Below are 16,724 nucleotides of genomic sequence, written 5' to 3'. Positions count from 1 at the left end.
AGCTTTCATCTCTTTATTTATTCTGAGCATGCGTGGCACTTTGTCCGTCGGATTTGTGTACACACGATCGGAATTTCCGACAACGGATTTTGTTGTCGGAAAATTTTATCTCCCGCTCTCCAACTTTGTGTGTCGGAAAATCCGATGGAAAATGTCCGATGGAGCCCACAAACGGTCGGAATTTCCGACAACATGCTCCGATCGGACATTTTCCATCGGAAAATCCGACCGTGTGTACGGGGCATTACTTTCACATTCCTACTAAAATACAACAGCCGCGACATGTAAGAGGGCTGTCGCGGTAGGTTCAAACATATTCTTGTTACTACATACAATGAGAAGACTGAAACATGAGACAAACATTTAGGTACAAACGTGAGGGAGATATTTCATATTTTTCAAACAAGAATAAAAAACAAAAACAACCAGAGGGAATTCTGCCTTCACTCTTTTAGCAATAGAAAAAAATACAATGGGAAAAACACGGGAGCAGCTCGAAATCTTGCATGGGCCAGCCACACAAAGTTCAAAAACAGGCATGAGAATTTTAACACACAGACATGTACTACACATCCATCAACTCACTCATCATTACAGATTTCTGAAGCCACAGCCGATCTACTTCCAAGGTCTTTTTATTCTGGGGTCTCGTACCTCCAGACATCAAAAGTACCTTCCAAAGGAATACACCTTTCTGTACCCTCTGACCATATATGCCAATCTTTAAGGGGTTTAATGGCCTTTTACCCAAAACTAGACTTCATGTACTGTGCAATCGTCTGACTGTGGGAAGCCTCGCATTCCTTCCCTTGCATGGATTGCGCATTACCCATGGCGATTCGAATAGGCTTATCGTCCTACCCCTGCGTCCAGGGAAACCATTGCATCTATTTAGGAGAGCACCGCCCGGTGCCTTCTTCTACGGTGGATCGACTGACTACAACCACCATCTGGTCCAGTCCCCCAACTAGAAACCCTAACCGAAGCGTCAACTCTATGGCTTGTTGTCCCAACACTTTTGGCACAGAACTACAGAGTACCACTTTTTTACACTGCAATACCCGTAATAGCAACTAACTATTAACTATAGTTAGATAATTAGTAAGGTTGAAAAAAGACACCAGTCCATCCAGTTCAACCTGAGTGAGTGTGGGTGTGTGTACATTGTGTCTCATTAAGATGTTTATTTATTATTATTTATTTAAGGTACCCATATAGCGCTGTCAATTTATGCAGCGCTCCACACATACATTGCACACTTACATCAGTCCCTACTCTGAAGATGCCCACAATCCATGTTCCCCAACTCACATTCATATACTAGGGCCAATTTGGACAGAAGCCAATTAACCTACCAGCATGTCTTTGGAGTGTGGGAGGAAACCGGAGTACCCGGAGGAAACCAACGCAGGCACGGGAGAACATGCAAACTCCAGGCAGGTAGTGTTGTGGTTGGGATTCAAACCAGCAACCCTTTTTACTGCTAGGCAAGAGTGCTACCCACTACACCACTGTGCCACCCTGTGCCAAATGATTAGTCAACAACCACAGATCAACCCCCGAATTATGTCTCTACCCCTCACAGTGTATGCATACACAAGCACATTGCACTGTACGACCGTAAACTGCGTTGCCAGACTAAACTGCACAGCACACTTACGCCCGCTTTCTCTACAGAACAATGCAGCTTCTTTCTGTACCAAGATATTACAACAATAACATGGATGCCTCCTGTTTACTCTCTACCCAAAACTGTATTACAGTATAAAACTTTACAAAACAACTGGAATTAAAATTGAAAATCAAAATGGTTTTGTCCTTCCAAACACAAGTCCCTTTGTGTCCACATGCTTGTTCCAAAAGACCCCAAGCGCCTTCCACCAACTTCCTGTTGTACATCACATCTTGTAAAGAACTTCCTGTAGCATACCTGCAAAGCTCTAAAAACCCATCTGACTGGTTTATTTGCATATCAATGGACAGGAAAAGGGGGGGGGGAGCCTGGAATAGCTTCATATTATGTCTATGCTAACATCATAAAGGAGACTTCAACAATTTAAAAAAAACTTTTGTCTAGGAAAGGGTGGAATAAACCCCCATATTGCAAATGGGAGGGAATCCCCCTTGACTCACATATCCCCTGGGCAGTCAGACCACAAGTTTTGAGACTGAAATACCATGCAACTAAAGCCAAAAACTGCTGCAAAAAGATGACTCAAGGAGGTCAGCCAAAGCCTTTCTTTTCTACTGGAGGCTGTACAATACAAACCTCAAAACCCAAAACAATGGGGGGGTGGGGGCATGAATTGCCCTCTGATAAACTTAAAGAAAATGCTCTAACAATTAAAAATAAAAATAACACACCGCTAAAAGAACAAAAACTCAGTTAAAGTTAGTCTTGCTATCCATTGCAATTCAGTGCAAAGTAGAGATTTCACTTAAAACCAAAATTCAATACAAAAAAATGCAATTGTTTTACTGAAAAGTATGTAAATAGTACAAAAATAGCTAAACCTGAAAAGATTGAATTCACTTAAAAGGAAAACAAAAATGGTGCCTAGAGACAAGCTGGTGGCTCAGACCGCATGGCTTCACACACAAACAGGAAAACAAAATGGTTCCTTCGAAATCCAACAGTGGAAAAACAATTTAAACCAGTGAGTTTAACATTCAAACAAAACAGAATCTCAGTTCCCGGTGTCTCACCCATGAAATTGGAGCAATTTCCACTCTGGGATGATTTACAGGCTAAACAGTATAAAATCCTTAAACTGCGCCTCTACAAACCAAAATCACCTTTTTAAACCTGGCCCAAAAGGAGAGCAATTCCACCCAAAACCCAAAACACAGCAGACACGAAATGGCAGTTACAACAAATGAAAATCAAGCCACGGACACATGGAAGATAGCAAAATTGCCGACGACAAAAGGACCACATGGTGATATTAACACATGAAATGCAGTTGCTGATCCCGCCAAAACCAGCACAAACCAAGATTTCTTCACTAAAACACCAACAATTTCTCCACAAAAACTGACTAAAACAATTGAGAATGCACACTTAACCATAGACACAGGCTATCCAATCAAACAACAGATCCTTAACCGCCAACATTACATAAAACACAAAATAACACAGATTCAAACTTACACTCTTGTTCCCAAAGAAAGATCATATACTTAACTTTGACATAAGCTTCAACAAGAACAAAACAACAAGAGAAATACAAACAGCAATCCTAGAAACCTGAGACCACCCATAGGGCGTAGTCCCTTCAAGAAACAGTTCCCATTGTAAGTGTTTCCAGCATTGCATGGCCGCCCTTCCCCCTCTCAGCCACATGTCCACTTGAATATGTGGCAGCCATTTTAAACAACTACAAAACCTTTACCAAAAAATATTATTACACTTATGGGGACATGTGTCTTTGAAACAATATACACTACTGGCTTGGTCCCATACAAAGGTAATAATCACAATTCATACATTTCTATTTTTCATATACTTATTACACAATGTGACAGACCTAGCCAGGACAGAGGCTTTTGGATGGGACTGAATGCTAGCCTTTTGCCTACCGATCATGGGCCCTGGCATTTGGGGGAACGGTGCTTTTGTGAACTGTATGCCTGGGGACCCTTGAGGTGGTGTTACTTTGGCTTCAGGTCCATATCCCCCCAAGACACACAGCCTCTGGGAACCCTTTATATGTCATATTAAAAATAGTGACTGATTCATACTGTTGGGACACATACTGTTAGATGCTAATGTCATCAACTCCAGCCACCTGTCTGTTGTCTTCTATAATGTAAATGAGTCAAGTCTGTCTTGCCACAGCTTCTAAGAGTCTTTCACCCATTTTTGTTTGTTCTAATTAACCCTGCAATTGTATGAAGGAGTTCTATGTTTATACTTATAATCTACTGTGTGAAGCTCGGTAACAACAAGTCTGATCTGTAGTGAAATCCTGATTAATCATAACAATGCCCAGGAGGGCACGGAGTCACATCGGCTGCTTTAAGGGATTAGTTAATTAGCTCATGTTAATTCTGTTTCTGGTTACAGTTGTATTGTTAGAGTAATATGAGCAGGAGGGGGGAGCCTCCTCTTTAACTGTATATAAAGACTTGTATTTTGGTTCAAATAAAAGGAGTCCATGTTCAGCAACTAAACAAATATCGTCTTGTTTTGTGCTTGTGAGTGGTTGGAATATCTGATATCTACAGTATATTCAGACTGGGAGGTAGTAGTATATGACGAAAGCACTCAAGGGGAGTGTAGGGACGTTTTGTTACATTAGTGGCAAGCAGCGGGATGCTTCCTGCAGTTTGGGACATCCAAACTTCCACCTGGATCCAAGGTCTGGATAGCAGGGGAGGAGAGGTACAGATACCATCCGCCATGGAAGAGGAATTCAGAAGGAGGTTGCGAGAGATGCAGATACAGCACAGAGGACCAGTATCAGAGCAGGTCCTGCTGGGATGGTTTGATTCTATCCGCTGCGAACTCTGGAAGGAAGCGTTAGCCCGTGAGCAGCCACACCAGGGAAAAGTTCTCCCCTTCATTCAGGAAAGGTACTGGTCACAGTATGGATTGCGGGTGCTGTTTTTGGGAGAAAAACCGCACAAGAAGCAGACAGCTGATTTAAGCAAGCTGATCTGGGCAGAGATGCAGCTGGATGAGAGCTACAGAGCCCTCCGGTGGCATGTATCCCAAGCATGCCCTTGGATAGCGGATGACAGCCCAATGGAAGGCTTTGGTTATGGCGGCCTGGGACTGTTGCATGTAAACTGACAGGGCACACTAACTTTGGGAGTGATTTGGAGTGGTGGTTGGACGGAATCATGGATTTCAGAGAAGGGCTACTGAATGTCTCGAAAGTGCACCGGGCACTGGAAGATATAGAGTTTCTGGTCGTTCTGGAATGGGAGCTGGAGATCGCCTACAGATGGCTGCTAGACTCTGCTCAGCGCCAGGGCTGGGCTCCCTTAGCCTGGGACTATCAGGAAATACCAATTGACAACCTGAAATCCTGGCTGAAGAGTCAGCAATGTGGCAGAGTAACAGTGTGCTTTGCCAACCTGCCCTGCAGCTATGGGCGCAGAGGTCTTATGCCAGATGCAGCAAGTGCTGACTGACTTTGATGATCCTGTTTCTGCATGGGATGATCTTGGATGGAGGAATGTGCCTGTCCAGCAGCATGCCAGAGAATCGGCAGTGGAAAATCTGGAGATTGCCATCCCCAAAGCTGAAGTGCTGACAACAGGGCAGAGCTCTGCTAACCTCTGCTCAGCACCGATAATATCTTCTGGGTTCCACAGACAGGAGATGGTGAACCTCTATCCCCAGACACCAGTTGCAGAGACAGGGGATTTGATAGACTTTTCTGCTGAGGAAGAACAACCTGATGAGCCTCCAGCAGAAGAGCTGGTATCAGGGCCAAACTTCACAGTGCTCTGCCCAGCACCAACAGCAGTATCTGTGGAGTTACAAAGAACTTCCCCACCTGAAGTGCTGGTCACCGGACAGAGGGTCCAAGACCTCTGCCCCACACCTGTGGCAGTTTCGGAGGCTCAGGGTGAGAAGGTGGCAATCACTTCCCAGCAGCAGATACAGGGGGAGAAGGGAAGAGGAGGTGTTCGTCGTCCCTCCCCAACAGTTGGCCAGGGTGGAGGAAGCGTTTTTTTCTCCCCAGCAAAGATCCATGCACCTGGGAGACAGTACCATAGACATGTCATCCCAGCAGTCAGATGAGGGAATGGAAAAGGAAGCAGCCAGCTCACCTCCCTAATGGCAGCTACACAGTTCGGGAGTGGTGGAATCCAGCCTCCTGCCCCAACAGTTAGCCGAAGCGGATGATGTGGAGTCCCCAGCAGAAGTGCTGGCAACAGGGCAGAGTGCTATCAAACTCTGCCCAGCACCAACAGCAGTATCTGTGGAGTCACAAGGAACTTCCCCATCTGAAGCGCTGGTCACCGGACAGAGGGTCCAAGACCTCTGGCCCATACCTGTGGCAGTTTCGGAGGCCCGAGGTGAGAAGGTGATGGTTTCTCTTTCCCAGTAGGTTTCAGAGATGCAGGGAGGAGAAGCAGCCATTTCCCCTCCCCAACAAGGGTTCGTGCACCTGGGAGACAATACCAGTGAAAGGGAGTACCAACAGCAGACGGTGCCCCAGAATGATGTCACCAACCCAGCTGAAACTCTGGCAACCGGGCAGAGTGCTACCAACCTCTGCCCAGCACCGGCAACAACTACAGAGTTCCAGGGAGTCGGGGCAGTCAGCCTACCTCCCCAACAGTTAGCCGGAGCAGATGGTGTGGGGTTTCCAGCAGAAGGGCTGGCAACAGGACAGAGTGCTGCTGGCCTCTGCCCTCAACTAACAGAGGATGGATTTCCTGTAAAGGTGGATGGGACCTCAGTCTCCACCTGTATACCCCAGGGATGCTGGGCAGTTGGCCCAGATGCCCAACAGCATGACGGACTGAGCCCAGCCACCCTGTCTTCTCTCCTGCGGCTAAAGGGACTCCAGGGGGAAGGACCAGTCCGCACTTCCCCCCAGCGGGTATGTTCTATGAGAGAGGCAAAGGTTAGCTGGGTAAGTAATGCTCTGTTTGGAACAATTTGTTTGGGGTACTGTGTGGGTACAGGCATTAGAGGACTGGAACTATGGACTAACTTTGGAGTCAACCCATCTGGGGTCTCCTCCTGTTTTATGTGTATCAAAGTGTAGCACTGTAGTGTTGCATTAAATAACCTCCAATGATTTCAACGTGAATCAGTAAAAAATTTGTGACCAAATACAGTAAATATTTCATATAATAAAATAAAGAGAAAAAATATAATAAAAGTGAAAAAAATGAAAAGGCGAAAATTCTCTAGTGTACAAATTTTGTTCTGTGCCGTGTAATGGTTATTCACAGTCCATATTCAAAATAAACAATCTTGTTCACCTCGCGAATGTCAATAGGATGAATGAAAGGTAACTGGTGATAAAACCGCCACCCTAGTGAATTGCAGGCTTACCAGTGACTGTGGACTCAAAAGAACATACGTTCTGTGAGTCAAATGTGCTTGTATTGCCCCCAGCAATGGAAGGAAAGCCTTAAGGGTCCACACCGATGGAAAACTGGAGTCATCCAGGATTTAATGGTAGAAGGTTTTCTCCATCCAGATGGTATGCATCCAGGAAAGTTAGCCCATATAGGATGAGAAAAGGGGCCACATAGTGTAATTCCATAAGCAGGAAAATATTTATTAAAATAGTAAACACTTACAATTTAAGTAGTAAAAAAGCGCTTTGGATAAAATACTGGCGGCAATGGAGTCCTCCCGACGCGTTTAGTCTCAATAGACTTTGTCTGGGGTGTTCCTCCACTGCAGCCATGCTCTCTATTAAAGGCCCTGTGACCCCTATGATGAGAATCCAGCTTGTGATTCATTTGACCGTGCACTTCCGGGTTAGTCCAAAATGGCGGACCCACGTGCGTTCCAAGCATCCCTATTCCCTTCACCCAGGCGTTCCAGCACCCAAATTGATTCATACACATTTCTCCATATATATTATTGTATCATCCACCATCTCTTCTTATATGTAGTAGCAAATCTGAACCACCAATACATATGTAATGAAAAAGATCCGGAATTATTAAGAGTGGCCATCTCACATTAATACTTGTTCCCCGTCTGTTTGCCTGTATCGCGCAACGCGACCTACGTGTTGAATCACGTGGTCACGTATGCGTCATGACGTCACACCCTGACGTGCGCTCCACATACGATGGAACGCAAGCTAGGCGTGTCTAGAGGGGACGTGCATTTCACGTCTCAATGTGATGGAAAGGTCCACACAGTGACACAACGGCCGCACATATAGATGAACAATGTCTATGGGGACACCAGAAAAATCCTCCAACGAACATTGCAAGTGGAGTCAACAGGGTGAATGGACGCATCCGTCCATTGTGTATACATTATACCCGAAATCCATCAACCGGTGGTGCAAATTAGGTTTGGACATCAAAAAAGACTCCAAATAAACTGTGTTATATTAATTCTATTTAAATGAATATAATCATAAGGTTTATGTTATAAATTATAAAGCCTGTGGAATTAAGACATTATATATATGTATATATGTATATTTATGTAATAAATGTAGTCCCATCATCTATAGTGTGACAAGAGTGGATACTCTACTAATATATTAGGGGGAAGTGAGTCATTCCGGTGTCAAAGAATCTCTTAGACACTTTTTATATAATGGATACAGTCCTTTATTCCTAGTGGTAAATTAGCTGTGACCTATACAAAAGGGGGCTTGATGTTAATATTGATGTCTAAGATGGAATATCTTTGGGTCACAGGGACTTATTAGGCATTACAAATAGCATCATATGGTTATTAAAATTGACATCACATACATATGTATACTTTAAAAAAATGGTTTCAAAATAACAAATAATAAACTCTCGCCTTTATGTTATATTCAAGAATCATTAATAAAGGAATTAATATCCAGATCCATGTTCATGCCATGTGGAAAATGAGAGTGTAGCTCATATGTCCAGAATGTTTCTAGACAGGAGACCCTCCTAGTCATAGCGCCCCCCCTCCAAGGTGCAGTATACTTGTCTATGGCAATAAATTGGGAACCCCTTGGGTCGCTGTTATGGGATTCTCTATAGTGTCTGGGGACACTATGTTTGGGGTCCCTACTTTTAATTAGAGCGATATGCTTGCCCACTCTTATAGAGAATGTCCTTGTTGTACAACCAACGTATTGCTTGCCACAAGGGCAAGTGATCAAATATACTATATACCTGGTGGTACATGTACAGAATGGTTTAATGGTATATCTTTTTCCAGTGACTGTGGAACTGAATTTTGTCACCTTACGACGCTCTAGTGTGTTATGCTGACAGACCACACATTTCCTACATGGAAAAAAAACGGTCCAGTCATGGAAAAAGGACGGACGTGTTGGCGGGTTGATAGCATTGGGTGCAATAAGACCCTGCAACGATGGTGCTCCTCTAAAGATCACCCTCCCCTGTTCGGGTACTACTGTACCCAAAACGTTGTCCTGTTTGAGAACATCCCAATGTTTTTTCATAATATTTATTATTTTGAACAACACAAATACTAGAGTTGTCAAGCAACTCAGGTCCAAGCGCTCATGGAGTAAACCAAGATGGAAAAAGTTCAATTAAACTAATTAAAAGCTGCTGTTATAAAAACAAGAAAACAATGATACAGCACAATATACTTTCTTATAAGAAGGAAGTATTAACAGCGCTAATACTGAGCTTTAACAGTGTATTATGTAAACTCACAAGAAGGTAAGATTAGACATGAGGTAGATGTTCATAAAACATATGAAAAATATATCTATAGGTATATATATATATATAAAGAGTCCAATGCTATGTATAAGAACCCACAGTCCCAAATAGATAGTTCACAAAAAACACAGAGCAGTGTAAAATCCTTTTCTCTCAAGGATCGACTCCTCCACCTCCAGATTCCCTCAGTCCTCCTCAGTCAAGATAATGTATTAACATGTAGAAAAAATAGAAGGGGAGGCTTTCCATAGTGTAAAACAGTTTATTTATAACAAACCCACAGAGATTCCCCCCTTAAGCAATTGCACTTACATAATAGAAGTAAGAATTGAGAACGCCCGTCCACCTCGATGAGTGAATAAACTGTTTTACACTATGGAGAGCCTCCCCTTCTATTTTTTCAATTTTTTCTTCATTTTTTGTTAATAAATGATCTTGACTGAGGAGGACTGAGGGAATCTGGAGGTGGAGGAGCCAATCCTTGAGAGAAAAGGAGCTGACAGGCTTGTCTTTGTCTTACCTCTGGTAAGCTCACATCCATAAGGGTTTTTCACGTGGTGATGTGGTGATGGTCTAGTTGCTGCACTCCAGAAGAAATATATTCTCTAATTATGATCACTGTCCTCTTCATGCAATGAACTATTTATGTTACCTTTGAGTCTATGCAGCTGACATAATCAGTGTGTTTTACACTGCTCTGTGTTTTTTATGAACTATCTATTTGGGACTGTGGGTTCTTATACATAGCATTGGACTCTTTATATATATACCTATAGATATATTTTTCATATGTTTTATGAACATCTACCTCATGTCTACTCTCACCTTCTTGTGAGTTTATATAATACACTGTTAAAGCTCAGTATTAGCGCTGTTAATACTTCCTTCTTATAAGAGAGTATATTGTGCTGTATCAATGTTTATGATTTGTTTATGTTGAATTGAAAACAAAGTCAACATAGCCCACTTGAAGGTCGTATCGGGTTCTTTTTCTGGTTTTATCATAAGTAAAGACTCCCTGTTAGTATTAATGGCTCTCTGGAGTTCAGCATCAAGACAAACGCCATCATAACCTTTATTTCTGAATCTTTGTTTGAGGATTTGGGCCTGTGTAATAAATGTATCAATTTCTGTGCAGTTCCTACGAAGCCTTAAGAATTGGCTTTGCGGGACTGCATTAAGCCTGGACTTGTGATGACCACTATCTAGAGGGATGAAACCATTTTGATCCGTTGGTTTAAAATATGTGTTGAATTTGAATTGTTTGTCTATAATGGCAAATTCCAAATCCAAAAAAATGGATCTTGGTTTCACTAGCCTCATAGGATAGAGAAATACCTCTATCATTGAGGTTCAGATATTCAAAAAATTGTTTAAGTGTTTCCAGCGTGACACTCCATAGGAGGAGGATGTCGTCTATATACCTCACCCATAGGACCAATGACGTGATCTCATAAGTATAGACAACATCCTCCTCCCACTAGGCCATAAACAAATTTGCAAGGCTTGGAGCAAATTTAGCTCCCATTGCCACTCCCCGTTGTTGGAGATAGTAGCGCTGGTTGAACCAAAAGTGATTGTGTTTGGTTGCGAATTCGAGAAGTTCTATTAGATATTCACATTGAAAAGAGGCCAGGGACTGTTCTCGATCTAAAAAATGTCTAACAGCCTCTATACCTTTCTCGTGCGGTATACATGTGTATAATGATGCCACATCAGCGGTGGCCATAATATAACCATCCTGTAATTCAATGTTTTCAAGGAGTCTAATAGTTGAACTAGTATCTTTCAAGAAAGAGGGTGTTTGCCTCACGATGGGTTGTAGATAAAAATCTATATATTTTCCCACTCGTGAGGTGATGGAATTGATACCACTTACAATAGGTCTACCCGGAGGGCACACTGGATTTTTGTGGATTTTAGGTAGATAATAGATGGTGGGGATTCTGGGTGCAGTAGGAATCAAAAAGGCTTTTTTTTTTGTTCAAAATCTTCAGGTCATAACTCTTAGAAATGAGTTTCCGAAGCTGTTTTTTTATATGTATTAGTGGGGTTATTGGGAAATTCTCTATATGTATCAGGTTCATTCAAGATCCGATACATTTTTTCCTTATATTGGCTTTTATCTAACACAAAGATGCCGCCCCCCTTGTCAGCCAGACGGATGACCAAATTCTTGCGTGCACATAAAGATTCTAGTCCATTTTTTAACAAAGGTGAGTGGCGGATGTGTTTTTCAGGTAGTTTTGCAAGATCATATAAAACCAGATCTCGGAAAATTTTTACTGCTGGGGCTATTGGAACTGGAGGAGAGAAGAGGGAAGGGTTGGCCAGTCCTGAATGTACGTTCCCTGAAGTAGCTGCAGGATAGTCAGTCCGCAGTGGGTTGGAGATCAGATACCTTTGAATATTAATTTTTCGTACGTATCTATGAATATCAATGAAAATATGAAATGTATTTAATTTTCTTGGGGGGGCATATTTAAGGCCCTTATCCAACACTGACATTTCTGCTTTAGTAAGTATTTGAGTACTTAAATTAAAGACACCTTGGCCTACTAAACTCTTTTTCTCTTTTCTCCTCTGTACTCTCCTCCCCCCTCGACACCCTCTCTTGGTTCTGGGCCTCGTTTTCTGGCATGACGGTCTTCGTGAAAACCCTGATTTTCATATGTATTTGGATTATGTGCATATGAGGAATCATTATAATTACCTTTTCTGTTATCCAGATCTCTTATGTCCCTTAGAGGTGAGTATCTATTATGGGTGGGTACAGGAGGAGGAGAATAATAGTGATGAGGTTTATTCTCGTAATATGAATCAGAATGTATCCTTTGTCTCCTTATAGGGGGATAATAAGGCTGATTATCATAATCTCTATATGAATGAGTGTCTATATATTGCGTATTCCCCCTGAAATTACCCCTCTATCTCTAATCTCCTCCTGTCTTAGTCTTCTGCTTTTGGAGGGGACTGAATGCTAGCCTCTTGCCTACCGGATCATGAGCCCTGACATTTGGGGGAATTGTGCTCTTTGTGAGCTGTATGCCTGGGGACCCTTGAGGTGGTGTTACTTTGGATTCAGGTCCATATCCCCCCAAGACACACAGACTCTGGGAACCCTTTATATGCCATATTAGAAATAGTGACTGATTCATACTGTTGGGACACATACTGTTTTGCCCCGTACACACGATCGGAAATTTGGCCAGCAAAAGACCAATGAGAGCTTTTGGTCGGAAAATGTGACCATGTGTATGCTCCATCTGACTTTTGCTGGCCGAATTCCAGCCAGCAAAAGATTGAGAGCAGGTTCTCAATTTTTCGATTGGGAAAAGTTGCGATCGGAAATTCTGATCGTCTGTACACATTCCGACGTGCAAAATTCCTACGCATGCTCGGAAACAGTTCGACGTATGCTCGGAAGCATTGAACTTCATTTTCTCGGCTCGTCGTAGTGTTGTACATCACCGCATTCTTGACGGTCGTAAGTTCAGCGAACTTTTGTGAGACCGTGTGTATTCAAGTCAAGCTTGAGCGGAATTCCATTGGAAAAAACCATCCAAGATTTTTCAGACGGAAAACCTACTCGTGTGTACACGGCATTAGATGCTAATGTCATCAACTCCAGCCACCTGTCTGTTGTCTTCTATAATGTAAATGAGTCTAATCTGGCTTGCCACAGATTCTAAGAGTCTTTCACCCATTGTTGTTTGTTCTAATTAACCCTGCAATTGTATGAAGGAGTTCTGTGTTTATACTTATAATCTACTGTGTGAAGCTCAGTGACAACAAGTCTGACCTATAATGAAATCCTGATTAATCATAACAATGCCCATGAGGGCACGAAGTCACATTGGCTGCTTTAAGGGATTAATTATTTAGCTCATGTTAATTCTGTTTCTGGTTACAGTTAGGGATGAGCCGAACACCCCCTGGTTCACAGTAGAACATGCGCACAGGCAAACAATTTGTTCAAAATATTCCTTTAAATTTCATACCTGGGGGTGTCTATAGTATGCCCGCAAAGTGGCGCATGTTTCCTTGTGTTTAGAACAGTCCGAGAGCAAAATGACATTTCTAAAGGAAAAAGTCATTTAAAAGTACTTGCGGCTATTAATGAATTGTCGGTCCCAGCAATACACATAAAAGTTCATTGATAAAAATGGCATGGGATTCCCCCACAGTCCATTACCAGACTCTCCGGGTCTGGTATGAATATTAAGGGGAACCCCGGACCAAAATTTTAAAAAAATGCGTGGGGGGTCCCCCCAAAAAATCCATACCAGACCCTTATCCGAGCACACAACCTGACAGGCCACAGGAAAAGAGGGAAGGCGATAGCGCCCCTCCTCTTGAACCATACCAGGCCACATGCCCTCAACATGAGGAGAGTGCTTTGGGGTAGTGGCCCCCCCAAAGCACCTTCTCCCCATGTTGATGGGGAGACGGGCCTCATCCCCACAACCCTTGCCCCACAACCCTTGCCCGGTGGTTGTGGGGGTCTGCGGGTGGGGGGCTTATCGGAATCTGGAAGCCCCCTTTAACAAGGGGACCCCCAGATTCCAATCCCCCCTGTGTGAAATGGTAACGGGGTACAAATGTACCCCTACTATTTCACAAAAAATGTGTGAAAATGGTAAAAAAAAGGCTTGGGACAAGTCCTTTATTAAGTTATTATTATGTCTCAGGTGACAGCTCTTTTTATAACTGAGGGCGGGGCCACACAATGACGTTGCCGGGTGACCCCGCCCCCCTCTGACACATGGGGACATCCCTATGGCTTCCTCATAGCATCAGAGGGGAGTGGGGCCACCTGGTCCACCCCCCTCTGATGCACAGGGACATCCCTATGGCTTTCCTGTAGTGTCAGAGGAGGTGTGGTCACTCGGTTATGTAACCAGGTGGCCCCGCCCCCTCTGACGCTACGGGAAAGCCATAGGGATGTCCCCGTGCATCAGAGGGGGGCGGGGTCACCTGGCTACATCATCATATGGCCCTGCCCTCAGTTATAAAAGAGCTGTCACCTGAGAGGCTAGTCATTATGGCGGGTGCCTCCCATGGAGGCAGATTGTAGACGGTGTGCGGATCTTTTTTTTTTTCGGTCCATCGGATCGAGAGAAGAAGAAGATGAATGGACTTTGTAGGACACTGTTATTTTCTATATTTTTAATAAAACCATGATTTGTGTTTTTTTTACCATATTCACACATTTTTTGTGAAATTATAGATACCCTGTTACCATTTCACACAGGGGGGCAGGATCTGGGGGTCCCCTTGTTAAAGAGGGCTTCCAAATTCCAATAAGCCCCCCTGCTCACAGACCCCCACAACCACCGGGCAAGGGTTGTGGGGATGAGGCCCTTCTCCCCATCAACATGGGGATAAGGTGCTTTGGGGGGGCTGCTACCCCAAAGCACCCTCCCCATGTTGAGGGCATGTGGCCTGGTATGGTTCAGGAGGGAAGCGCTCTTGTCCCTTTTCCTGTGGCCTGTCAGGTTGCGTGCTCGGATAAGGGTCTGGTATGGATTTCTGGGGGGACCCCAAGCCAATTTTTTTTTTAAATTATGGCGTGGAGTTCTCCTTAAAATCCATCCATGCCTGGTATAAAATTTGGGGGGACCTTCACGCATTTTTTTTTTTTAATTTTGGTTCGGGGTTCCCCTTAATATTCATAAGAGACCCGAAGGGTCTGGTAATGGACTGTGGGGAATCCCATGTCGTTTTTATCAATGAACTTTTATGTGTATTGCCGGGGCTGACAATTCATTATAGCCGCAAGTACTATTAAATTACCTTTTTCCTTTAGAAATGTCATTTTGCTCTCGGACTGTTCTAAACACGGGAAACATGCGCCACTTTACAGGCATACTATAGACACCCCACAGGTACAGAATATTTCACTTTTATTGTTTCACTTTAAGCATTATTAAAATCACTGCTCCTGAAAAAACATCAGTTTTTAAAACTTTTTTTGCATTGATACATGTCCCCTGCGGCAGTACCCAGGTCCCCAAACACTTTTTTTGACAATACCATGCATATAAGCCTTTAAAATTAGCACTCGAAATTAGCACCCGACTCGAACATCGGGCTCATCCCTAGTTACAGTTGTATTGTTAGAGTAATATGAGCAGGAGGGGGAAACCTCCTCTTTAACTGTATATAAAGACTTGTATTTTGGTTCTAATAAAAGGAGGAACTGAAGCAACTGAACAAGTATCGTCTTGTTTTGTGCTTGTGAGCGGTTGGAATGTCTGATATCTATATTCAGACTGGGAGGAAGTGGTATATGACGAAAGCACTCAAGTGAAGTGTGGGACGTTTCGTCAACATACAGTTACTTACACAAACATACAATTAAAATCCCGGCATTTTACCAAAAGATGAAAAAATAGTTTTTTGCAAAGTAGAACCTACCTAAAGCATCGGCCAGAGATTGATCCAATGTGAAGGAGGTTCTGTTCACTCCCACAATGGCCCGCCATGTTAACTGTCATGAAAAAACCACAATACTCTTTTGCGCTATTAAGTGCCCTTTCCTTTCAGTATAATATATCTTTATACAACTCGTGTCTCCCACATATGCCCAATAAACAGACATAGTCACCTTCCTGATGTTGTAAGCTACATCGCTCAAACCAACTGGCCTGAACCTCTGACCAAATTTTATTCATATAACAAATAGAGCCTAATGGTTTCACAATCGACCAATCAAGCACAGGCATTCCTTCAAACAGGAGGGGTTATACAACAACCAATGAACAATGATTAGAGGAGTCTTATGGGCGTGTCTGGGCGGGGGCAGCATTACGATCTCCCACCCCCTGTCTCTGTAAGCTATCTTCAGCTACACAAAGGAATCTTGACATCATGAACGCTGTCCCCGACCATAACGATTCAAAGACTCCCGTTTTTATTGTTGGCGTGAATCCTTATTCTGCTTTGTTCAGAGAACAACCCATACCTGGATTATACTACCGTCCAGTGTGGATGGGAGATTATCTGCAGGTGCACGCCACGCCCCCCCAAATGTGTTGATCAGGCACACAGGGGTGACATGAGTGTACATCCGCTAAACCGATAATGTATTTGCAGAGCGAACACACCCCTCCCCCAGACAATTGTTCTGTGCATCGCACAGGGGCCCCACTCTGCAAACACTTCTCTACATCCCCAAGGAGCTTTTCACTACCAAACAGATCTCAATCAGCATCAGTCTGCCCCAGTCAGCTCTTTAGATTTAGGTTGCAGGAGAGCTAACACTGGGAGACACCATGACAATACATATTAAATATGGAAATGGAGAATCCCCCTAGGGGTGGGACTTTGAAGGCACTACCAAAACGTTAAACATATATGTCAAAATATAAAGTTTATTG

At 43.4% G+C, this 16,724-nt stretch overlaps 1 protein-coding gene across 1 annotated transcript in view; it reads left to right on the top strand.

Moving 5' to 3' along the window:
- Positions 1-16,724, top strand: part of LOC141117590 (NACHT, LRR and PYD domains-containing protein 3-like) — a 129,231-nt gene that overhangs the window by 19,741 nt on the left and 92,766 nt on the right. Inside the window, exon 4 of the mRNA XM_073610512.1 lies at positions 11,391-11,416. Within this exon, the coding sequence (XP_073466613.1) occupies positions 11,391-11,416 (26 nt within the window). The remainder of the gene's footprint in view (positions 1-11,390; positions 11,417-16,724) is intronic.

This window comes from Aquarana catesbeiana, linkage group LG13 (assembly GCF_042186555.1).
Source record: "Aquarana catesbeiana isolate 2022-GZ linkage group LG13, ASM4218655v1, whole genome shotgun sequence".
Classification (NCBI taxonomy): domain Eukaryota; kingdom Metazoa; phylum Chordata; class Amphibia; order Anura; family Ranidae; genus Aquarana; species Aquarana catesbeiana.
Note: the sequence above shows the minus strand (reverse complement) of the source record. Positions and strands in the feature narration are given on the sequence as shown.